Raw genomic sequence first — 15,650 nt, forward strand, 5'->3', positions numbered from 1 at the left:
GTCGTATTTCTAACTTTTTTTGGATGGGTAAATGGATAATAGATACCATACCATTGTTTATATGCAAACAGTATATATGCCGGTGTGTGCGTCAGTATGCTCCTGAATATACAAATAAACAAATGTTGACTTGATAAAACAACATTTTTGGTAGGTTCTCAGGCAGACACATTATATCATGCTCTGTGGGGAAAAATAATGGTTCCTTTAAATTAATTCATATTTGTAGCTTGTGTCTAAAAGGAATTCAATTTGTTCTCTAACAAATATATTGTATGTTTTATCATAAATATTATTTTTCTGGTGTCACTGCTATCATAAAACTAGCGTAGAATGATATCTCGCCCCTAGACAATTACACAATAGTACAGACAATAAGGGGCACATTTACTAAGCTCGAGTGAAGCATTTGAAGTAATATAACTTTGAATTTCGAAGGTTTTATTTGGGTACTTCGACCATCGAATAGGCTACTACGACCTTCGACTACGACTTCGATTCGAACTAAAAATCGTTCGACTATTCGACCATTCGATAGTCGAAGTACTGTCTCTTTAAAAAAAACTTTGACTGCTTCTTCGGCACTTTAAACCCCATAAGGTTTCTAAGCTTTTTTTGATCGAAGGAAAATCATTAGATTGATGGATTAAAATCCTTCGAATCGATCAATTAGAAGGATTTAATCGTTCGATCTAACTATTTTATGCAGATAATGCGGTAAATCCTTCGACTTCCATATTCGAAGCCGAAGGATTTTACTTCGATGGTCGAATATCGAGGCTTAATTAACCCTCGATATTCGACCCTTAGTAAATGGGCCTCTAATAATGTTATCCTTTGTTCTACCAACTTATTGGAACGTGTGTGTGTGTGTGTGTGTGTGTGTGTGTGTGTGTGTGTGTGTGTGTGTGTGTGTGTGTGTGTGTGTGTGTGTGTGTGTGTGTGTGTGTGTGTGTGTGTGTGTGTGTTTATAACAATATTTTAAGGCTAACATGCTTTTCTAGTGAGGTTTTTTTCTAATTGAATCTGTGAGCTGTTCTTCCCTGACAAATCAAGCCCAATGAACATTGAGTTTATACCATGAATATTTTCACTTGGAAAATGTTCTCAGGTTAAGACATTGTTTCTTCCTCCATAAATCTATATTTTTAACATACAGGCAATCTTAAAACAAATGAATCCAATAAATTAAAATATCAAACTATAACCTCACCGGTTTCCTAAATCAGTCCTGTATTTTTACTGTTTTTTAGGCCCAAACACACTCAACAATGTTCCTCTTAAACTCTGCCTGGACAGCCCTTGCAGGCTAACTGATTCAATAAGCCATCTCCAGTCCTGTAGCATTCTCCATGGTGAATTGTGGTAAAAGACTGATTAAAAAAACACGTTTTTTATTGCTTACCATAAGACTAAAGGCCCCTTTACTCAGCAAGATGTTGATATAATTCTTTCCTCTGTTTTAATTTACAGAATGATTAATGTACAGATGTAGCTAGTGTTGTTACCACAGTATATATTAAATCAATTTCACCAAAATTCTAGCAAATATGCCTCTGCTAAATGGATACTACATACCCTATTTAACTCCTGTTCTTGGTGTGAATAATCACAGGTGTTAACATCTCATACTTGCCAAATATAAAATACTTTGTGAGCAGTTTAGTCCAATAAAATTGTTAGTGGAAAGGCATATTCTAAAGCCTTTACACTCACATTGAAGAAATACTCAATACTGAGTGATGGGGCTGATCACTGTAATTTCTGTGGTTACAGCAGACATGTATAGTAATGATATTAAATACTATGATATTAAAAAAGCAATAAACTCTTTCAGAATGAAACAAAACAGAATTGGCATGACTAAAAATAGTAATAGTAATATTCATTTTACTAGCCCTGATCATGTAAAGTGTACAGAACATATTGTAGAACATGTTGTGCACTTATTTTTAATTCAGCGTTAAAATGAACATGACTTCTGGCAATATGACTAATACATCATAAAGCAACCCTGAATGTGACTGTATAAAATACAGATTGCATTGCATCACCTCTTTTAAGACAGAATTCAAAACAATATTGAGCATTATTTGGATAGCTCTATAAAAGCAGTATACATTATAATGGCAAGCAATGTCTCTATGTGATTTAAAGGGTTAAAATCAACATAAATCTTACCCTTATGACTAATGTATTATAAATACTACACAAAATAATTAGCTATTTTCTTTTTTCTTTCATTTTGAAACGATTAGAAGGTCAAAAATCATTAATTCCATACTGTGTTCCTATGACTGATGCTTGCTTTTGTTTTGTTCTAAGAATTATGAGAAAGAACTGATCCACACACAATTTCATTTGCCTTTCTACATTCTGGGGTTTTTTTTTTTGATTTTGATGATTTCTAAGTCTCCTACTCAAGAATCGGACTCGTTATTGTAAAATTATACGGCAGACAGGGCAGACAGATGTTGCTGTTAACGCGAATACGTTTTGCAAGCTTTTATTCGAATTAGCATGCTAATTTATATTGCTCATTCTGACAATTATCTTCAAGAATATTTTGTAGACAGAGTAGATAAGAGGTTTCAGAAATAATTGACTGTGTATATTTAAGTCTCTCTATATAAATTCTAGTGCTTAATTTGCCCGTTGTATGCCTGTACCTATCTACTATCTATCAAGTTTATATTGCATGCACATGATATAAGTTTATCAGGAAATGATAGAGTTAGAAGCCATGGTTCATATTATATATCCCCATAGAAATTTTGTTTTGCACAAATTTCTGTAACCAAGATACTACCAGCAAAAAAGTCCTACGTTGCTGTATTAAGGGAACACGATAGAGAATATCCTGATTCAAGTACATACTTCTTAGCCAAAAGGTATTAAATAAACGATTATCTAATCTTCTCCTAATAGTCTTCCCTAGAAATCATCATTCTAAACAGAGTACAGTTATAATATTCCTTTACGCCATTTTTAAAGGTAAAATAGTTATATATGGCTTTTCAGATTTGTTTGACTGCAATAGCTGCAGTTTTTTCACACTCACAGGTATGCAATTATAATAAGATTTAAACCAAAACATTTCAAATAATATTTCATTTGTCTGGCTTGCAAAATCACTTAATTAGACCATAATGAACAAAGTAAAAATATGTCGTTTTTACAGTATCTTCTTTGAAATCGGTCCCTTTATTCTCAAACACTGGATAATTTTTCACCTAGTAACCTATAGCAACCAGACAGCAGTTTTGAACAGTCTGCTTCAAACTGCTGCAAAATTCAAGGTAGGAGAAAATTGTTGGTATGGGTTGCTGTGAGCAGGTGAACTATTGCTATAGTGCTTACAATTAATGACAGCTACTGAATGTATCTATAACATTACTTATAGTTTGTATATGCAGCACTGAACATTTTTACATTACATTAACTGTGTAATAGTAAAGGAGAAGGAATATTGCAATTAAAAAAAGACACATGGGGGTAGGAGGTCCCTGTCCCTTAACACTTACAATTTAAGTGGGTGGATAGCTTACAGGCAAACATATTAGTGTAAGTGGTTGTGGCATTGGCCACTTAATCAGATAATGTGCTATTGTTCCAAGACATAGATTTATTTTTGTACTGGCTGAGCTGAGGCTCCTCATGGAGAAGAGAAGGAGGTACAGTAGATGTGGGCTGCATGAAATGATGGTGGCTTTGAGAGATGACCATGTAGATAAAGAAACATAATTTAAGACATAAAAGCAGTGAAGTAAAAGGCTTTAAAGTTTAACAGAAGGATTTTGATAGCTACCCTTTGTTTAATGGGGCCCACAAAAAAGTAGAACAGCAAGTTCTTTTATTTATTGAGAGTGGAGACATTGACACATTGGTATTATATTTAAGGTGCATTTTGGTCACACCTTTTACTCCCTTGACTATGCCCTGTTATGCCTAAGGCCATGCCAAGGACTTACTCTATCTTAGGTGAATTTGGGAGGATTGATGGAAGTTTCAGGAGAAGGATGCAAAATACATAATGTGGGTGACTGCGATATATTTGCAGAAGATCAAGAGAGGGCAAGCCAAAACTTGTAAATTATGAACAATTAAGGTGGATTGACATGTTTTTGGAAATGGGAGCATAAGAAGCAGAGTTTAAAGTGAAAGGGGAAAAGGTGGGTGTCTGGGAGACTGGTAAGTAGTAGGTTGCAGTATGATCAATGTGATAGGATAATGGCATACATGAGTGATTTAATAGTTGTCTGAAACAGAATGGAACAAGGTTTAGCAATACTGCAAAAGAAAAAGAATTTTGCAGGTGGAATTAATGTAATCAGAGAATATAAAAGAAGATTAGCTCCAGGCAGAGATCTGAATCAATAGGGTTAATAAACATGGCATCAGTAGTAGAAGTTTAGAGTCTGGTTTGGGTAAAATAAAAACAGTTCTCTTTTCATGAGATTCAGATTGAACTGATTTTTGAGATTAATATAGCTAGGAGGATATAGCAGGGAGGCAGCTAAAGATCTGGGTCTGAATTTTACTTTGTTAGTGAAGGGGTGTCTTAATATATCTGAATATCGTGTCTGTAATGGATATAGTCTCCCAAAGAGCATATGAAAGGAGAACAACCGAGGGCCAAGTACAGTACCTAGAGGCTGCAACAAATTGGTAGCTCTAAAATTGCCCGTGTGAAAATAAATCATTATTTACAACTGCAGACTTGCTGTATGCACTGACCCTCAAGTCCTTGCAAGCCTGAATTGGTATGTAACATTTACTGTACCTAAGAGGATTTCCAGGTACTAGATTCAGGTGACAAATAAAATCATAATGAGAGGCACACTGAAAACGTTGCATGTTGTTGTCCCAGAGGACCGACCTCTGTTTCAGGTAAAGCTTTCCATTTTGGAAAATGGTATAATTTAGGAGAGTGCAAATATATGCTATACTAGGAATAAAGGAAAGTTTTCTCATTTGTTTGTGGCACTGCAGTGGAAATGTATTCTTTCATATTGTTTTTGTAAAACTAGGTGTCCATCACACATTTAAGGTTATTTCCAGGGGTTTTTGAAACACTGCCAGCAACTCATGATATGTCATTTTATTATGTCATAACTGGGGGAGGTAAATTTATTTCCATAAGTTGTTGGTCTTAGAAGTTATTAAAGGTATTTCCTAACTTATGAGCATGTTTTCTGGAGGAAAGTAAGTCAACACCCTTATAAAGATAGTTCACATTCATCTTTAAAGGGTTTTCTCCTAATTTGTATTTTAACATTTACAAAGGTTTAATTTTTGCTGTCATTTTCTTGCACTGGATACTTGATATGAAATTGTGTATTCTTTGTTTACAGTGACTATATCTCAACATTACCTCTATTTGTGTTGAGCCCTCTCTAGTCTACATTAGAATACATGTACACATGTACGTTAGTGAATTACATTTATTAGTTTAGTCATCGGACTTTAACCATTGGGGCACAATTAAGGGCATATTTATTATGTTGTGTATAACGAATCTCACCGAAAAAAACTGTTTAAAAAGCTGTGTAAAATAAATGGCAAATTTATCAAAATGTGTGTAATTTAACACCATGCTAATGCTATATTTGATGCCATTATTTTACCTTGCTTCCGCGGAAGTCACATAGAAAAAGCATAAAAATATTACACTGTTATGCTGTTTTTTACGGCATTTTATACACTGTAAAACGTGGCAATATGCTCTTTTTTACACAGCATAACAAATATGCCCCTAGTGTTTGGCCACCTTTACTTCCTTAAAAATCACAGCTTTTAAAGGGGGGGCAAGTGAGATAAATAATTATGGGGAAACTAGGGTAGACGGGGCAGTGTGATTAGTAAGGGGTCTTGGGGGAGGAGTGAGGGGGGCATACAGTTTACCAGCTAAGGAGGTCCCTCTGTTACAAGGAAAACAGAATAATACTAACTTAACGTATAATTCTCCACTAAGTATTGCAAATTTCAAAAGTAAAAGTAGTAACCTCCGCTGTCAAATGGCAAATGACTGGCAAATGCACAGTTTTTTAGGTAAAATGGGAGACCTAGAATTAATTGCATGCTCTAAAAATTATGATATAATTGATATCACTGAGACCTGGTGGGATGAAACATGTGACTGGATTGTGAATTTAAATGGTTACACCCTTTTTAGGAGGGATTAAAACGGGTGGAGTGTGTTTGTATGTAAAGCCTGAATTAAAGCCATTCGCTTAAGAAATAACCATAGCTGGCACTGGTGACGAGTATAAAGCCCAGCTACTCTTGCAGATACAAGCGGCTTCACAGCTGGGTCAAGTTGTTGCTATGGGTGACTTCAATTATCCAGACATTGACTGGGGTAATGGGGTTGCTAAAACAGAAAAAGCTAGTAGGTTTGTAAATATGCTGAATGACAACTTTTTATTCCAGCTCGTTCAAGAACCTACTAGGAATAACTCACTTTTGGACCTTGTAATAACTAATAATACTGAACTAATCTCTAATATTTGTGTGGGTGAGCATTTAGGTAATAGTGATCATAACATGGTCTCCTTTGAGATTCTGTTGCAGAAGCAATTCTATAAGGGAGTAACTAAAACACTAAATTTCAGAGGTGCAAACTTTGACAGTATAAGGGCATCTCTGCAACATATTAAGTGGGAAATGCTTTTCACAGGGTTAAACACAGAACACAAATGGGAAGTCTTTAAAATGCTGCTAAATAAATATACTTGTCAGTATATTCCACTTGTAAGCAAGGAACGTCGTTGAAAAGCAAAACCTTTTTGGTTTCATTAGAAGCGTTGGTGTTGAGGTGGGTAAGAAAAGACTTGCTTTTAAAGCTTTCAAGTTAGCTGGGACAGCTGAATCATTTATAAAGTACAAGAAGGCCAATAAATCATGCAAAGGAGCTATAAGGCAAGCTAAAATTGATATGGAAAAGAATATTGCAGCAAGCAGTAAAAAAAATCCAAAATTATTTTTAAAATATGTCAATAGTAAAAAAATGAAGCAGGAAAGGGTGGGACTTTTACAGAGGGGGGTCAGCTAGTTGATGAAAACAAAATTAAAGGGCAGATTCTGAACTCATATTTTTCATCTGTCTACACAAATGAGGAACCAGTTAATGATGGTTTCCTTCTTAATAGTCCCAATTCTAGTAATACAACTAATGATGCATGGTTCACACATAAGGAAATTCAAAAGAAACTAGAACATGTTTAGATTAACAAAGGTCCGGGGCCAGATGGTATTCATCCCAGGGTACTTAGTGAGCTTAGCGCTGTGATTGCCAATTTTTCAGGATTCATTGAGGTCTGGAATTGTGCCGAGAGACTGGCGAATTGCTAATGTGGTGCCTCTATTCAAAAAAAGGATCCCGTTCTCAGCCTCAAAACTATAGGCCAGTTAGTCTGACATCAGTAGTAGGAAAGCTTTTCGAAGGGTTAATAAGGATAAGATACTGGACTTAATAGCAATTCACAATACTATAAGTTTGTGGCAGCATGGTTTTATGCGTAATAGATCTTGCCAGACTAACTTAATTTCTTTTAGGTAAGCAGCAACCTCGATTCTGCGATGGCAGTGGATGTGATTTACTTTGCTAAAGCATTTGATACAGTGCCACACAAAAGGTTACTTGTTAAGGAATGTTGGCCTGGAACATAGTATTTGTACCTGGATAGAGAACTGGCTAAAAGATAGACTACAAAGAGTGGTGGTAAATGGGACATTTTCTAATTGGACCAGTGTTGTTAGTGGAGTACCACAGGGCTCTGTATTAGGTTCCTTGCTTTTCAACTTGTTTATTAATGACCTGGAGGTGGGCATTGAAACTACTGTTTCTATTTTTGCAGATGATACTAAATTGTGCAGAACTATAGGTTCCATGCAGGATGCTGCCACTTTTCAGAGTGATCTGTCTAAATTGGAAAATGAGGCTCAATGTAGATAAATGCAAGGTTATGCACTTTGGCAAAAATAATATAAATGCAAGTTATAAACTAAATGGCAGTGTGTTGGGAGTTTCCTTAAATGAGAAGGATCTAGGGGTTTTTGTAGATAACAAGTTGTCTAATTCTGGGCAGTGTCATTCTGTGGCTACTAAAGCCACTAAAGAACTAAACTAAAGAAATAAAGTTCTGTCTTGCATAAAAAAGGGCATTAACTCAAGGGATGAAAACATAATTATGCCAATTTATAGGTCCCTGGTAAGGCCTCATCTGGAGTATGCAGTGCAGTTTTGGACTCCAGTCCTTAAGAGGGATATAAATGAACTGGAGAGAGTGCAGAGACATGCAACTAAATTGGTTAGAGGGATGGAAGACTTAACTTATAAGGGTAGACTGGTTGGAGTTGTTTTCTCTGGAAAAAAGGCTCTTGCGAGGGTACATGATTACACTTTACAAGTACATTAGAGGACATTATAGACAAATAGCACGGGACCTTTTTACCCATAAAGAGGATCACCGTACCAGAGGCCACCCCTTTAGACTAGAAGAAAAGAACTTTCATTTGAAGCAACGTAGGGGGTTCTTCACAGTCAGGACAGTGAGGTTGTGGAATGCACTGCCGGGTGATGTTGTGATGGCTGATTCAGTTAATGCCTTTAAGAATGGCTTGGATGATTTTTTGGACAGACATAATATCAAAGGCTATTGTGATACTAAGCTCTATAGTTAGTATAGATATGGGTATATAGAATTTAATTAAAAGTAGGGAGGGGTGTGTGTATGGATGCTGGGTTTTCATTTGGAGGGGTTGAACTTGATGGACTTTGTCTTTTTTCAACCCAATTTAACTATGTAACTATATAACTATGTAACTATGTAACTATGTCTATAATAGAAAGAAGCTGCAGGCAGCATTCACTCAGAGAACGTATTCACTCGGAGTAGGGTAATGTCATCCTCTTTACCCAGGCTTCAAATGCAAGTCATATTTACATCTCATCCATTTGAAAGATCTCTAAGAACAATTACTCTTAGGACCCAGGGTTTCAAGGAAGAATACGTATTCATGCAACTGCCAAAAAAGTGATATTTTTTCAAAATAAAAATAAATTCCGTTTGTATTTCTGTATTGCTTTATGGGCAAGCTTCCACCTCTGTATTTCTTCTCCTGTCCTTCTCAATGAAAAGAGAGGTAAGATAGAAGGATATAGAGACTCAAGAAGGAGAAGTTGACTTAGGGGCAGATTTATCAAGGGTCAAATTTAGAAGTAATGGGAGTTTTTTTGAACTCCCATAACTTCGAAATTTGAATTAAAAAAAGACCAATTGAAATCTATTAAAAAAATTGAAGTTTTTAACTTTGGATGAATAGGCTGTATTCAAATCGTTAGAATTGAAGTTTTAGAGCATTCGATCAAAGTCAAAACAAAGCATTTGTCCCAAAAAACTTAGATTTTTCAAAGTCCACCAAATGATTCCAAACAGGTTCTAGGAGGTCCCCCATAGGCTAAAACAGCAATTTGGCAGGTATTAGATGGTGAATGGTCAAAGTCGAAGTTTTAAAGAAACAGTACACGATAAATTTCGATATTCTATTAGTAAAAATTTTTCAAATTCAAATCAAATTTTGGCCTAATCGATGGCCTAGCTCGAAATTCGAATTTATTTACTTCGAATTTTCACTTCGACCCTTGATAAATCTGCACCTTAGTGTATAGTAAAAAGGGATGAGGAAACTAAGGATATAGTAGGAAAGCAGAATGTGAAAGGATGCTGAACAAACTAAAGATAGAATGAAAGATAAGATAAGGGAAATATAATGATAACTATGTAGACATGAAGACACAGAAGATATGGGATTAATGCCATATCTGTAATAAAGATAGTACTAGTTTTACTCTCAAATCATATGCAAATACAGTTTAAAGCCATTTGGAGGGACATGTAATTACAGGGTCAAAGTTTGCTCATGGTCTAGTTACCAATTTAGTTTTTGCAAACACTATTTACTCCTGTCCTGCAGTCAGCATTATTAAATGAACATTCAAGACTCAAGCAAAGTATGTTTTATTACTCGCTAGCTTTGTCTCTTTCTTGAGCAACTAAGGCTCTGAGATAAGATGTTTCTCTTTATTTTCCTATGAAGAAGGACACTGGGAGGAGATACTCAGAGTTGTGCCATTAATACTGGAGAATATCTATAATGCCTGTTTCTCCCAATGTTACTTGTCTAAACATTTACACAGAGTCTAGGATTTTCTGAATAGAACTGTTATCATTCCCTCTATTAGTTAGAAACAAATCAGACTGATAGCCGTAGTTGTAAAAATTTTGAAAACAGTTATTTCAAGCAAATTTTCCAGTGATTTTTTTAAGGACAATCAGTGCAAATTGCCAATTTCCTTTGGACTGGAGCCTGATTGAATTAAGTTCTCCTGCTTGTAGAAAACAAGCCTTTTAGCTAATTTAAGTTTCATGATTCTGCACAGAGAATATGATTAGACTCTGGAGTGGGTGAATTAGACCAGTTTTCAATTAATAATTGCGAGGCAGCTAGGATCTAATTTAATGTTTAACACACATTTTGGTTCTTCATGGAGGATCCACAATGGCTGCCACTTGGCTACCACTTGTATATATATAAACATATTTTCTCCACAAAGAAAATATTTTACTTTGAATAGGAGTACCTTTCCTTAAAGAACAAATGGGGGAATGTGATAAAAGCCTCAAAGAGAAAAACTATTCGCACAAATAAAGTGTGCAAATTGCAAAATGGCAATTTTTTTGTGTTTTACATACTGCGTTCTGCTCTTTGGAAACCGCAAGTTCTGGAGTAGCAACAGGGCCCCGCCCTTACCTACAACACAGTATAAATTCTAACTGCACACCACATGCTGTAATCCACAAAAACTTGCCCCACAGAGCTTACAATCTAAGTGGGAGTGTAACTTAAAGACAAGGATAGGAGAATGTTTAGTGCTGTAGGTTTCAGTGGGTGACACTGCCATATAAGTGTCAGTTTCGTGTGCAGTTATTATGTAAGTGCTACTAGAGGTAGTCTTTGAATTTATTTATGAAGATACTGAGAGAGGATTATCTCAAGAGGAATTCAGGGGTGGCATTCAAAATGGAAGAAGCAGCAAGAGATAAAGGTTTAAGGTGAAAAACAGCAGTATTAGTGGGGGTGCATTCAAGTGGTGGCTCTGAGATGAGCGGAGGAGTTGACTAGGAACATATGGACATACATCAGAAGAGATGTAGTAAGGTGCAGAGGAATGAGGGAGTTTGATGGTTATGAGGAGGAGTTTGTAAGTTATTCTTTGTTTTATGGGAATCCATGATAAGGACTTCAGCAGGGGAGGGGAATGTAAAATCTTGGATAAGAGGAGGAGAATTCTGGCAGCAGTATTTAGCAGTGGGGCGAGATGGGATTTAGAAAGGCCATTAATAGTAAGTTGTAGTAGTATAGTCAAGATATGATTAGAACATGCATGAGCTTCTTAACTGTTGCCGGTAAAAGAAAGGGATGGATTTTGACAGGTTTTGAAAGCGTTATCAATATGGTCAGAGAAGGACAGGTAGGAGTCAAAGACTACCAGCAGATAATATGTCGAATAAAAACAATATACAGCTTACAAATGCAGCCAATTAAGAATGTCAGTCTCTTAGATAATTTCTTGCCGACCCCTTCACAGTCTCTCAACTGTATATAAGTCCAAAATCAAGCGTATATATGTTCCCAGGGGGATATATATAAGAGAAGAGATCAGCGCCTGTGGCAACAGAAATTAAAAACAAGCATAGCGTAATACGTTCCAAATATGTAATGTCACCCTGTGCATGCACTTAATATTAAGTACGTGTTTTCTCCCCTTTTTCCTTCAAATGGCTGTTAATGGGGGGGGGGGGTGGTAAGGTAGCAATAGAGGTGATAGGAAGGTGATGGCTTCCCTGCGAAAAAGTAAATATATTCCAGGAGTGAAGCGCCTTCTATAGAAATGCCTACTTACAAACCACAACAGTGGTGTTATGCATGTAACGGAAAGCTCTTTCTGGTCCCTCCTTTGGGTCACGACATTCCTTCCAGGTTCCAATGCCAGAGATAAAACCGGTGATAGTATAATACCGTTTTTATTTAAAAACAATTTAAAATCAATTAAAAAATTACACTCACATTTACCCTGACGGGTTTTTGCGCATTCAGTCCAATAAAAAGTCCATGTGGGGTCGCGAGTAGTAGTTCTGCTTACTCACTCCAGACTCCCTCGTGATGTCGAGTTTACAGGGTTCAGTATATAATCACTATACAAAGTAAGGGGGGAGATTAGAAACAGGTTTAGGTGGCGAGATGATTAGTTCAGTTTTTGTTATATTCAATTTGAGGTGGCATTAGTTTATCCAGTTGGAGTAGCTACAAAGTTAAGAAGAGAGCCAGGATACAGCTTGATTACAGATACCAAGCAACCTAAAGATGTACAATTCACACAAGAAACAATAATCATTACAAATGTTTGTTCTATTGGGATAAATGTGTTTTAGTAGACGTGAGTTCAGTTTTTACATGTGCCCTGATGGCAACAAAAAATCTCTGTTTGTTAGTGAACTCCAGATAAATTGCAAATAATAATCCTCTGGTGAATTCCTGGAGTTTGTGACCCAAGAGTCATTTATTGTAGGCCTGGTCCTTATTAACCTTTGTCAACTTCACATCATTAGAGGCAGGCCAAAACTGCTTGACATTGCACACAATGGGCAAAATTTAATAAAATTTGTAAAGAGAACAAATTTGCAAATGATGATGATGGTGATGACAGTACATAGTTACAGTACATTGTTAAGTTCTGATCAAAGTCCATCAAGTTCAACCCCTCCAAACCCAGGTACATACAGTACATACAGTACATACAGTACATACAGTACACACACACACACACACACACACATACACACACACACACACTTATACAGCCTTAGCTATAAACTAACCTATATAATATATAGGTTATATACTAATTGTAGATATTAGTATCACAAACCTACAGTATGTAGCTTCAAATGAAAGTTCTTATCCTCTAGGTTAAAGGGGTGGCCTCTGGTGCAGTGATCCATCTTAATGGATCTGCTATTTGTCTATAATGCCCACTGGTGTATATGATGTACAGGTAAAGAGTAATCATGTCCCCTCGCAAGCATATTTTTTCCAGAGAAAACAACCCCAACTTTGACAGTATGCCCTCATAATTTAAATCTTCCATCCCCTTATCCAGTTTAGTTGCAGGTCTCTACAGCTGATTTATTCATCCTGTCATTTAACTTGTTAGAAAAGGATCAACCTGCAAGGCTTTACCTGCTAGTGTGACATTAGCACATTATTCCTTTGTCTAGACATTAGCAGTTCAGTGCTCTCTGGTTGTTCTTCTGCTGTTATTATTTTCTGGTTGCAGCTGGCTGCCTGCTAAATAAATGTGACCAACTGATAAGTTTCTCTAACAATACAGTTCACAAGAAAAGAGGCTCAAAGCATGAACCTTGCAAGGAATTCATGAATGTTACCCAAAAAATTTTGCAATCTACTGCCTTTCTTGTCATGGGTTACACTAATTTGCATGCCTTTTCCCATGGCGGGCTAGTTAAGATACTTTATGGATATGATAGCCACTGAGCTATAGAGTAGTTTTTTTTTTGGATTCGAATTGCTGGTAATTTACAAGCTAATTACTTTCTGATCTGAGAAATGCAGTTTTACCCAAAACTTTTAAATGTGGATAGTGGTGGGTATTTTCTTTTGTTCCACTATGCCTTTTAGTAATCTCTAAATAATGTGGAAAATAATTATTAGCAAACAGCCTGTTGTATAATATATAATATAACAGTATAAGCTATAACAAAGTTATATGGTATGAAGGTATTGAAGAGAAGCACCCTGCCTATTATGGACGTTTCCTAAAGCTATTATTATACATATTAACTTTAAAGGAGTTGTTCACCTGTGAATTAACTATTAGTATGATGTTATATTGAGTGATATTCTGAGACAATTTGCCATTTGTTTATTTTTTATTATTTGTGGGAGAGGCAGATACAGCATTTGTGGCCCTTCTGCATATAACTAAAATGAAAGGCAACTGGGTAAAAGGCAAACAATTCTGATAGGAGAGTCCTTACTATATACAAATAGAGAGAGAGAGAATTCTCTTAAAAATGTTTTATATCAGTTAATTATGAGAATTTGGCATCATGGACATTGGATAATTGTATACCCATGCCCTAGTGTAAAAAGGAGAGCTGGGTAAATGATAACTTCTTTGGCATTGACACTCAGTCTTAACATACAAGCACCTTTTGAGTGTGTATGGCATGTAAGAGACTCTTGTAGCTGATTTACAATCAGAGGTGTAGAAGCAAAGAATATCTGCTTCTCTTATTGATAAGATCCAACAAAAGTTTGTATGATTGTATGCCTTTACAGAACTGAATAGATTTTTTCACACAATAAACGCTAACCTCTCCTTTTTTCTTTTTTCTACTCTCTTTTAAAGGTACAGAAGCCAAAAGGCAAAAGCAAACTGATTGGCAGCAAGTACAAAACAGCGCCTCTCTTTCTTCAGCCACAACCTCTGAACAAAGGATTCTCTCCATTTAATCTCTGTACAAAACTATCTTTTTTGCTTGTGAATCTTATATCTGAAAGCATTGTACATACAGACTATTCAGGTCTAACGTTACAAGATGCACCAGGACAGATCCGATCCATTTAATTAAACATAAGAGCCTCCTGAAAATCTCTCTAATCCAAGTTGTCATCTTGAGCTTCAGCTGAAGGTTCTGTGTAAAATCCACCACTCGAAAGTTTCTATGTACGTTCTTTTACTTATGCCACGTGCTAAAGAGTCTGTACTTGATGGGCCTGTAAGGAATGATAATGTTGAGTTTTTGTCATGTTCCTGAGGAGACATAACCCAGATCAAATATAGGCTGTAAAAGTTTTTTTCTTTACAGTCATCCAGTTGTTTATTTATTGTCATCTAGAAACATCTCACCATGTACCTTTTTATGGTGCTGTCTCTCCAAACCCTTTGGGTGACTATCTCCATAGCAATGCAGCATGGACACTACGATGTATGCAAGACATTAACAAAGTCTGACGAGGGGATAGTTTGGGAATATATGGCCTGTCAGCCAGAATCTATAGACATGACACAATATATGAATGTAAAGCTGGATCCTCCAGACAGCACCTGCGGGGACCCTCCAGAAACGTTCTGTGCCATGGTAAGAGACAACATTTAGCATGCAGACAGAGATCAATGCCAATATATGGGTTTTAATCCTGTGTGCCATGGGCAATAAATACACCTCCTACTGTCAGGCAGTTTATGAGTTAATTATGTATTTTCTATCACATTAGTAACACTATTGGAATAGAGGTAGGACTACTGCCAAATGATTTATGGATAGATATTGCACAGAGGAAAGAATTTTAAAAAATGTGAATTGAATAGACGCATTGGGACATTTAAACTAAAGGAAGAATTTGCTCCTCACCTAACTCCACCTAAATTCCAACATCACACAAACAAGCACTTCCTAGCCTTAATTTGCATATGTAAATGACGGTTCCGGATTTGGCAGAATAGCCGACAAAAGATTCAGGATTCGTCTGAATCCTAAAATAGTGGATTAGGTGCATCC

General features: G+C 36.3%; 1 protein-coding gene across 5 annotated transcripts in view; it reads left to right on the forward strand.

Annotated features, from left to right (window-relative positions):
- The window catches only part of LOC108715694 (netrin-G1), a 145,758-nt gene that overhangs the window by 4,138 nt on the left and 125,970 nt on the right, over window positions 1-15,650 (forward strand). For 4 of the 5 annotated variants that reach the window (XM_041561561.1, XM_041561558.1, XM_041561560.1 and 1 more), the window contains exon 2: window positions 14,498-15,230. In XM_041561561.1, coding sequence (XP_041417495.1) covers window positions 15,000-15,230 — 231 coding nt within the window. In that variant the 5' untranslated portion in view covers window positions 14,498-14,999. Of the gene's footprint in view, window positions 1-1,316; window positions 1,366-14,497; window positions 15,231-15,650 lie in introns of those variants that run through there. The other variant, XM_041561559.1, reaches the window with a different exon arrangement.

The sequence above is a fragment of the Xenopus laevis genome, chromosome 4S (assembly GCF_017654675.1).
Source record: "Xenopus laevis strain J_2021 chromosome 4S, Xenopus_laevis_v10.1, whole genome shotgun sequence".
NCBI lineage: Eukaryota > Metazoa > Chordata > Amphibia > Anura > Pipidae > Xenopus > Xenopus laevis.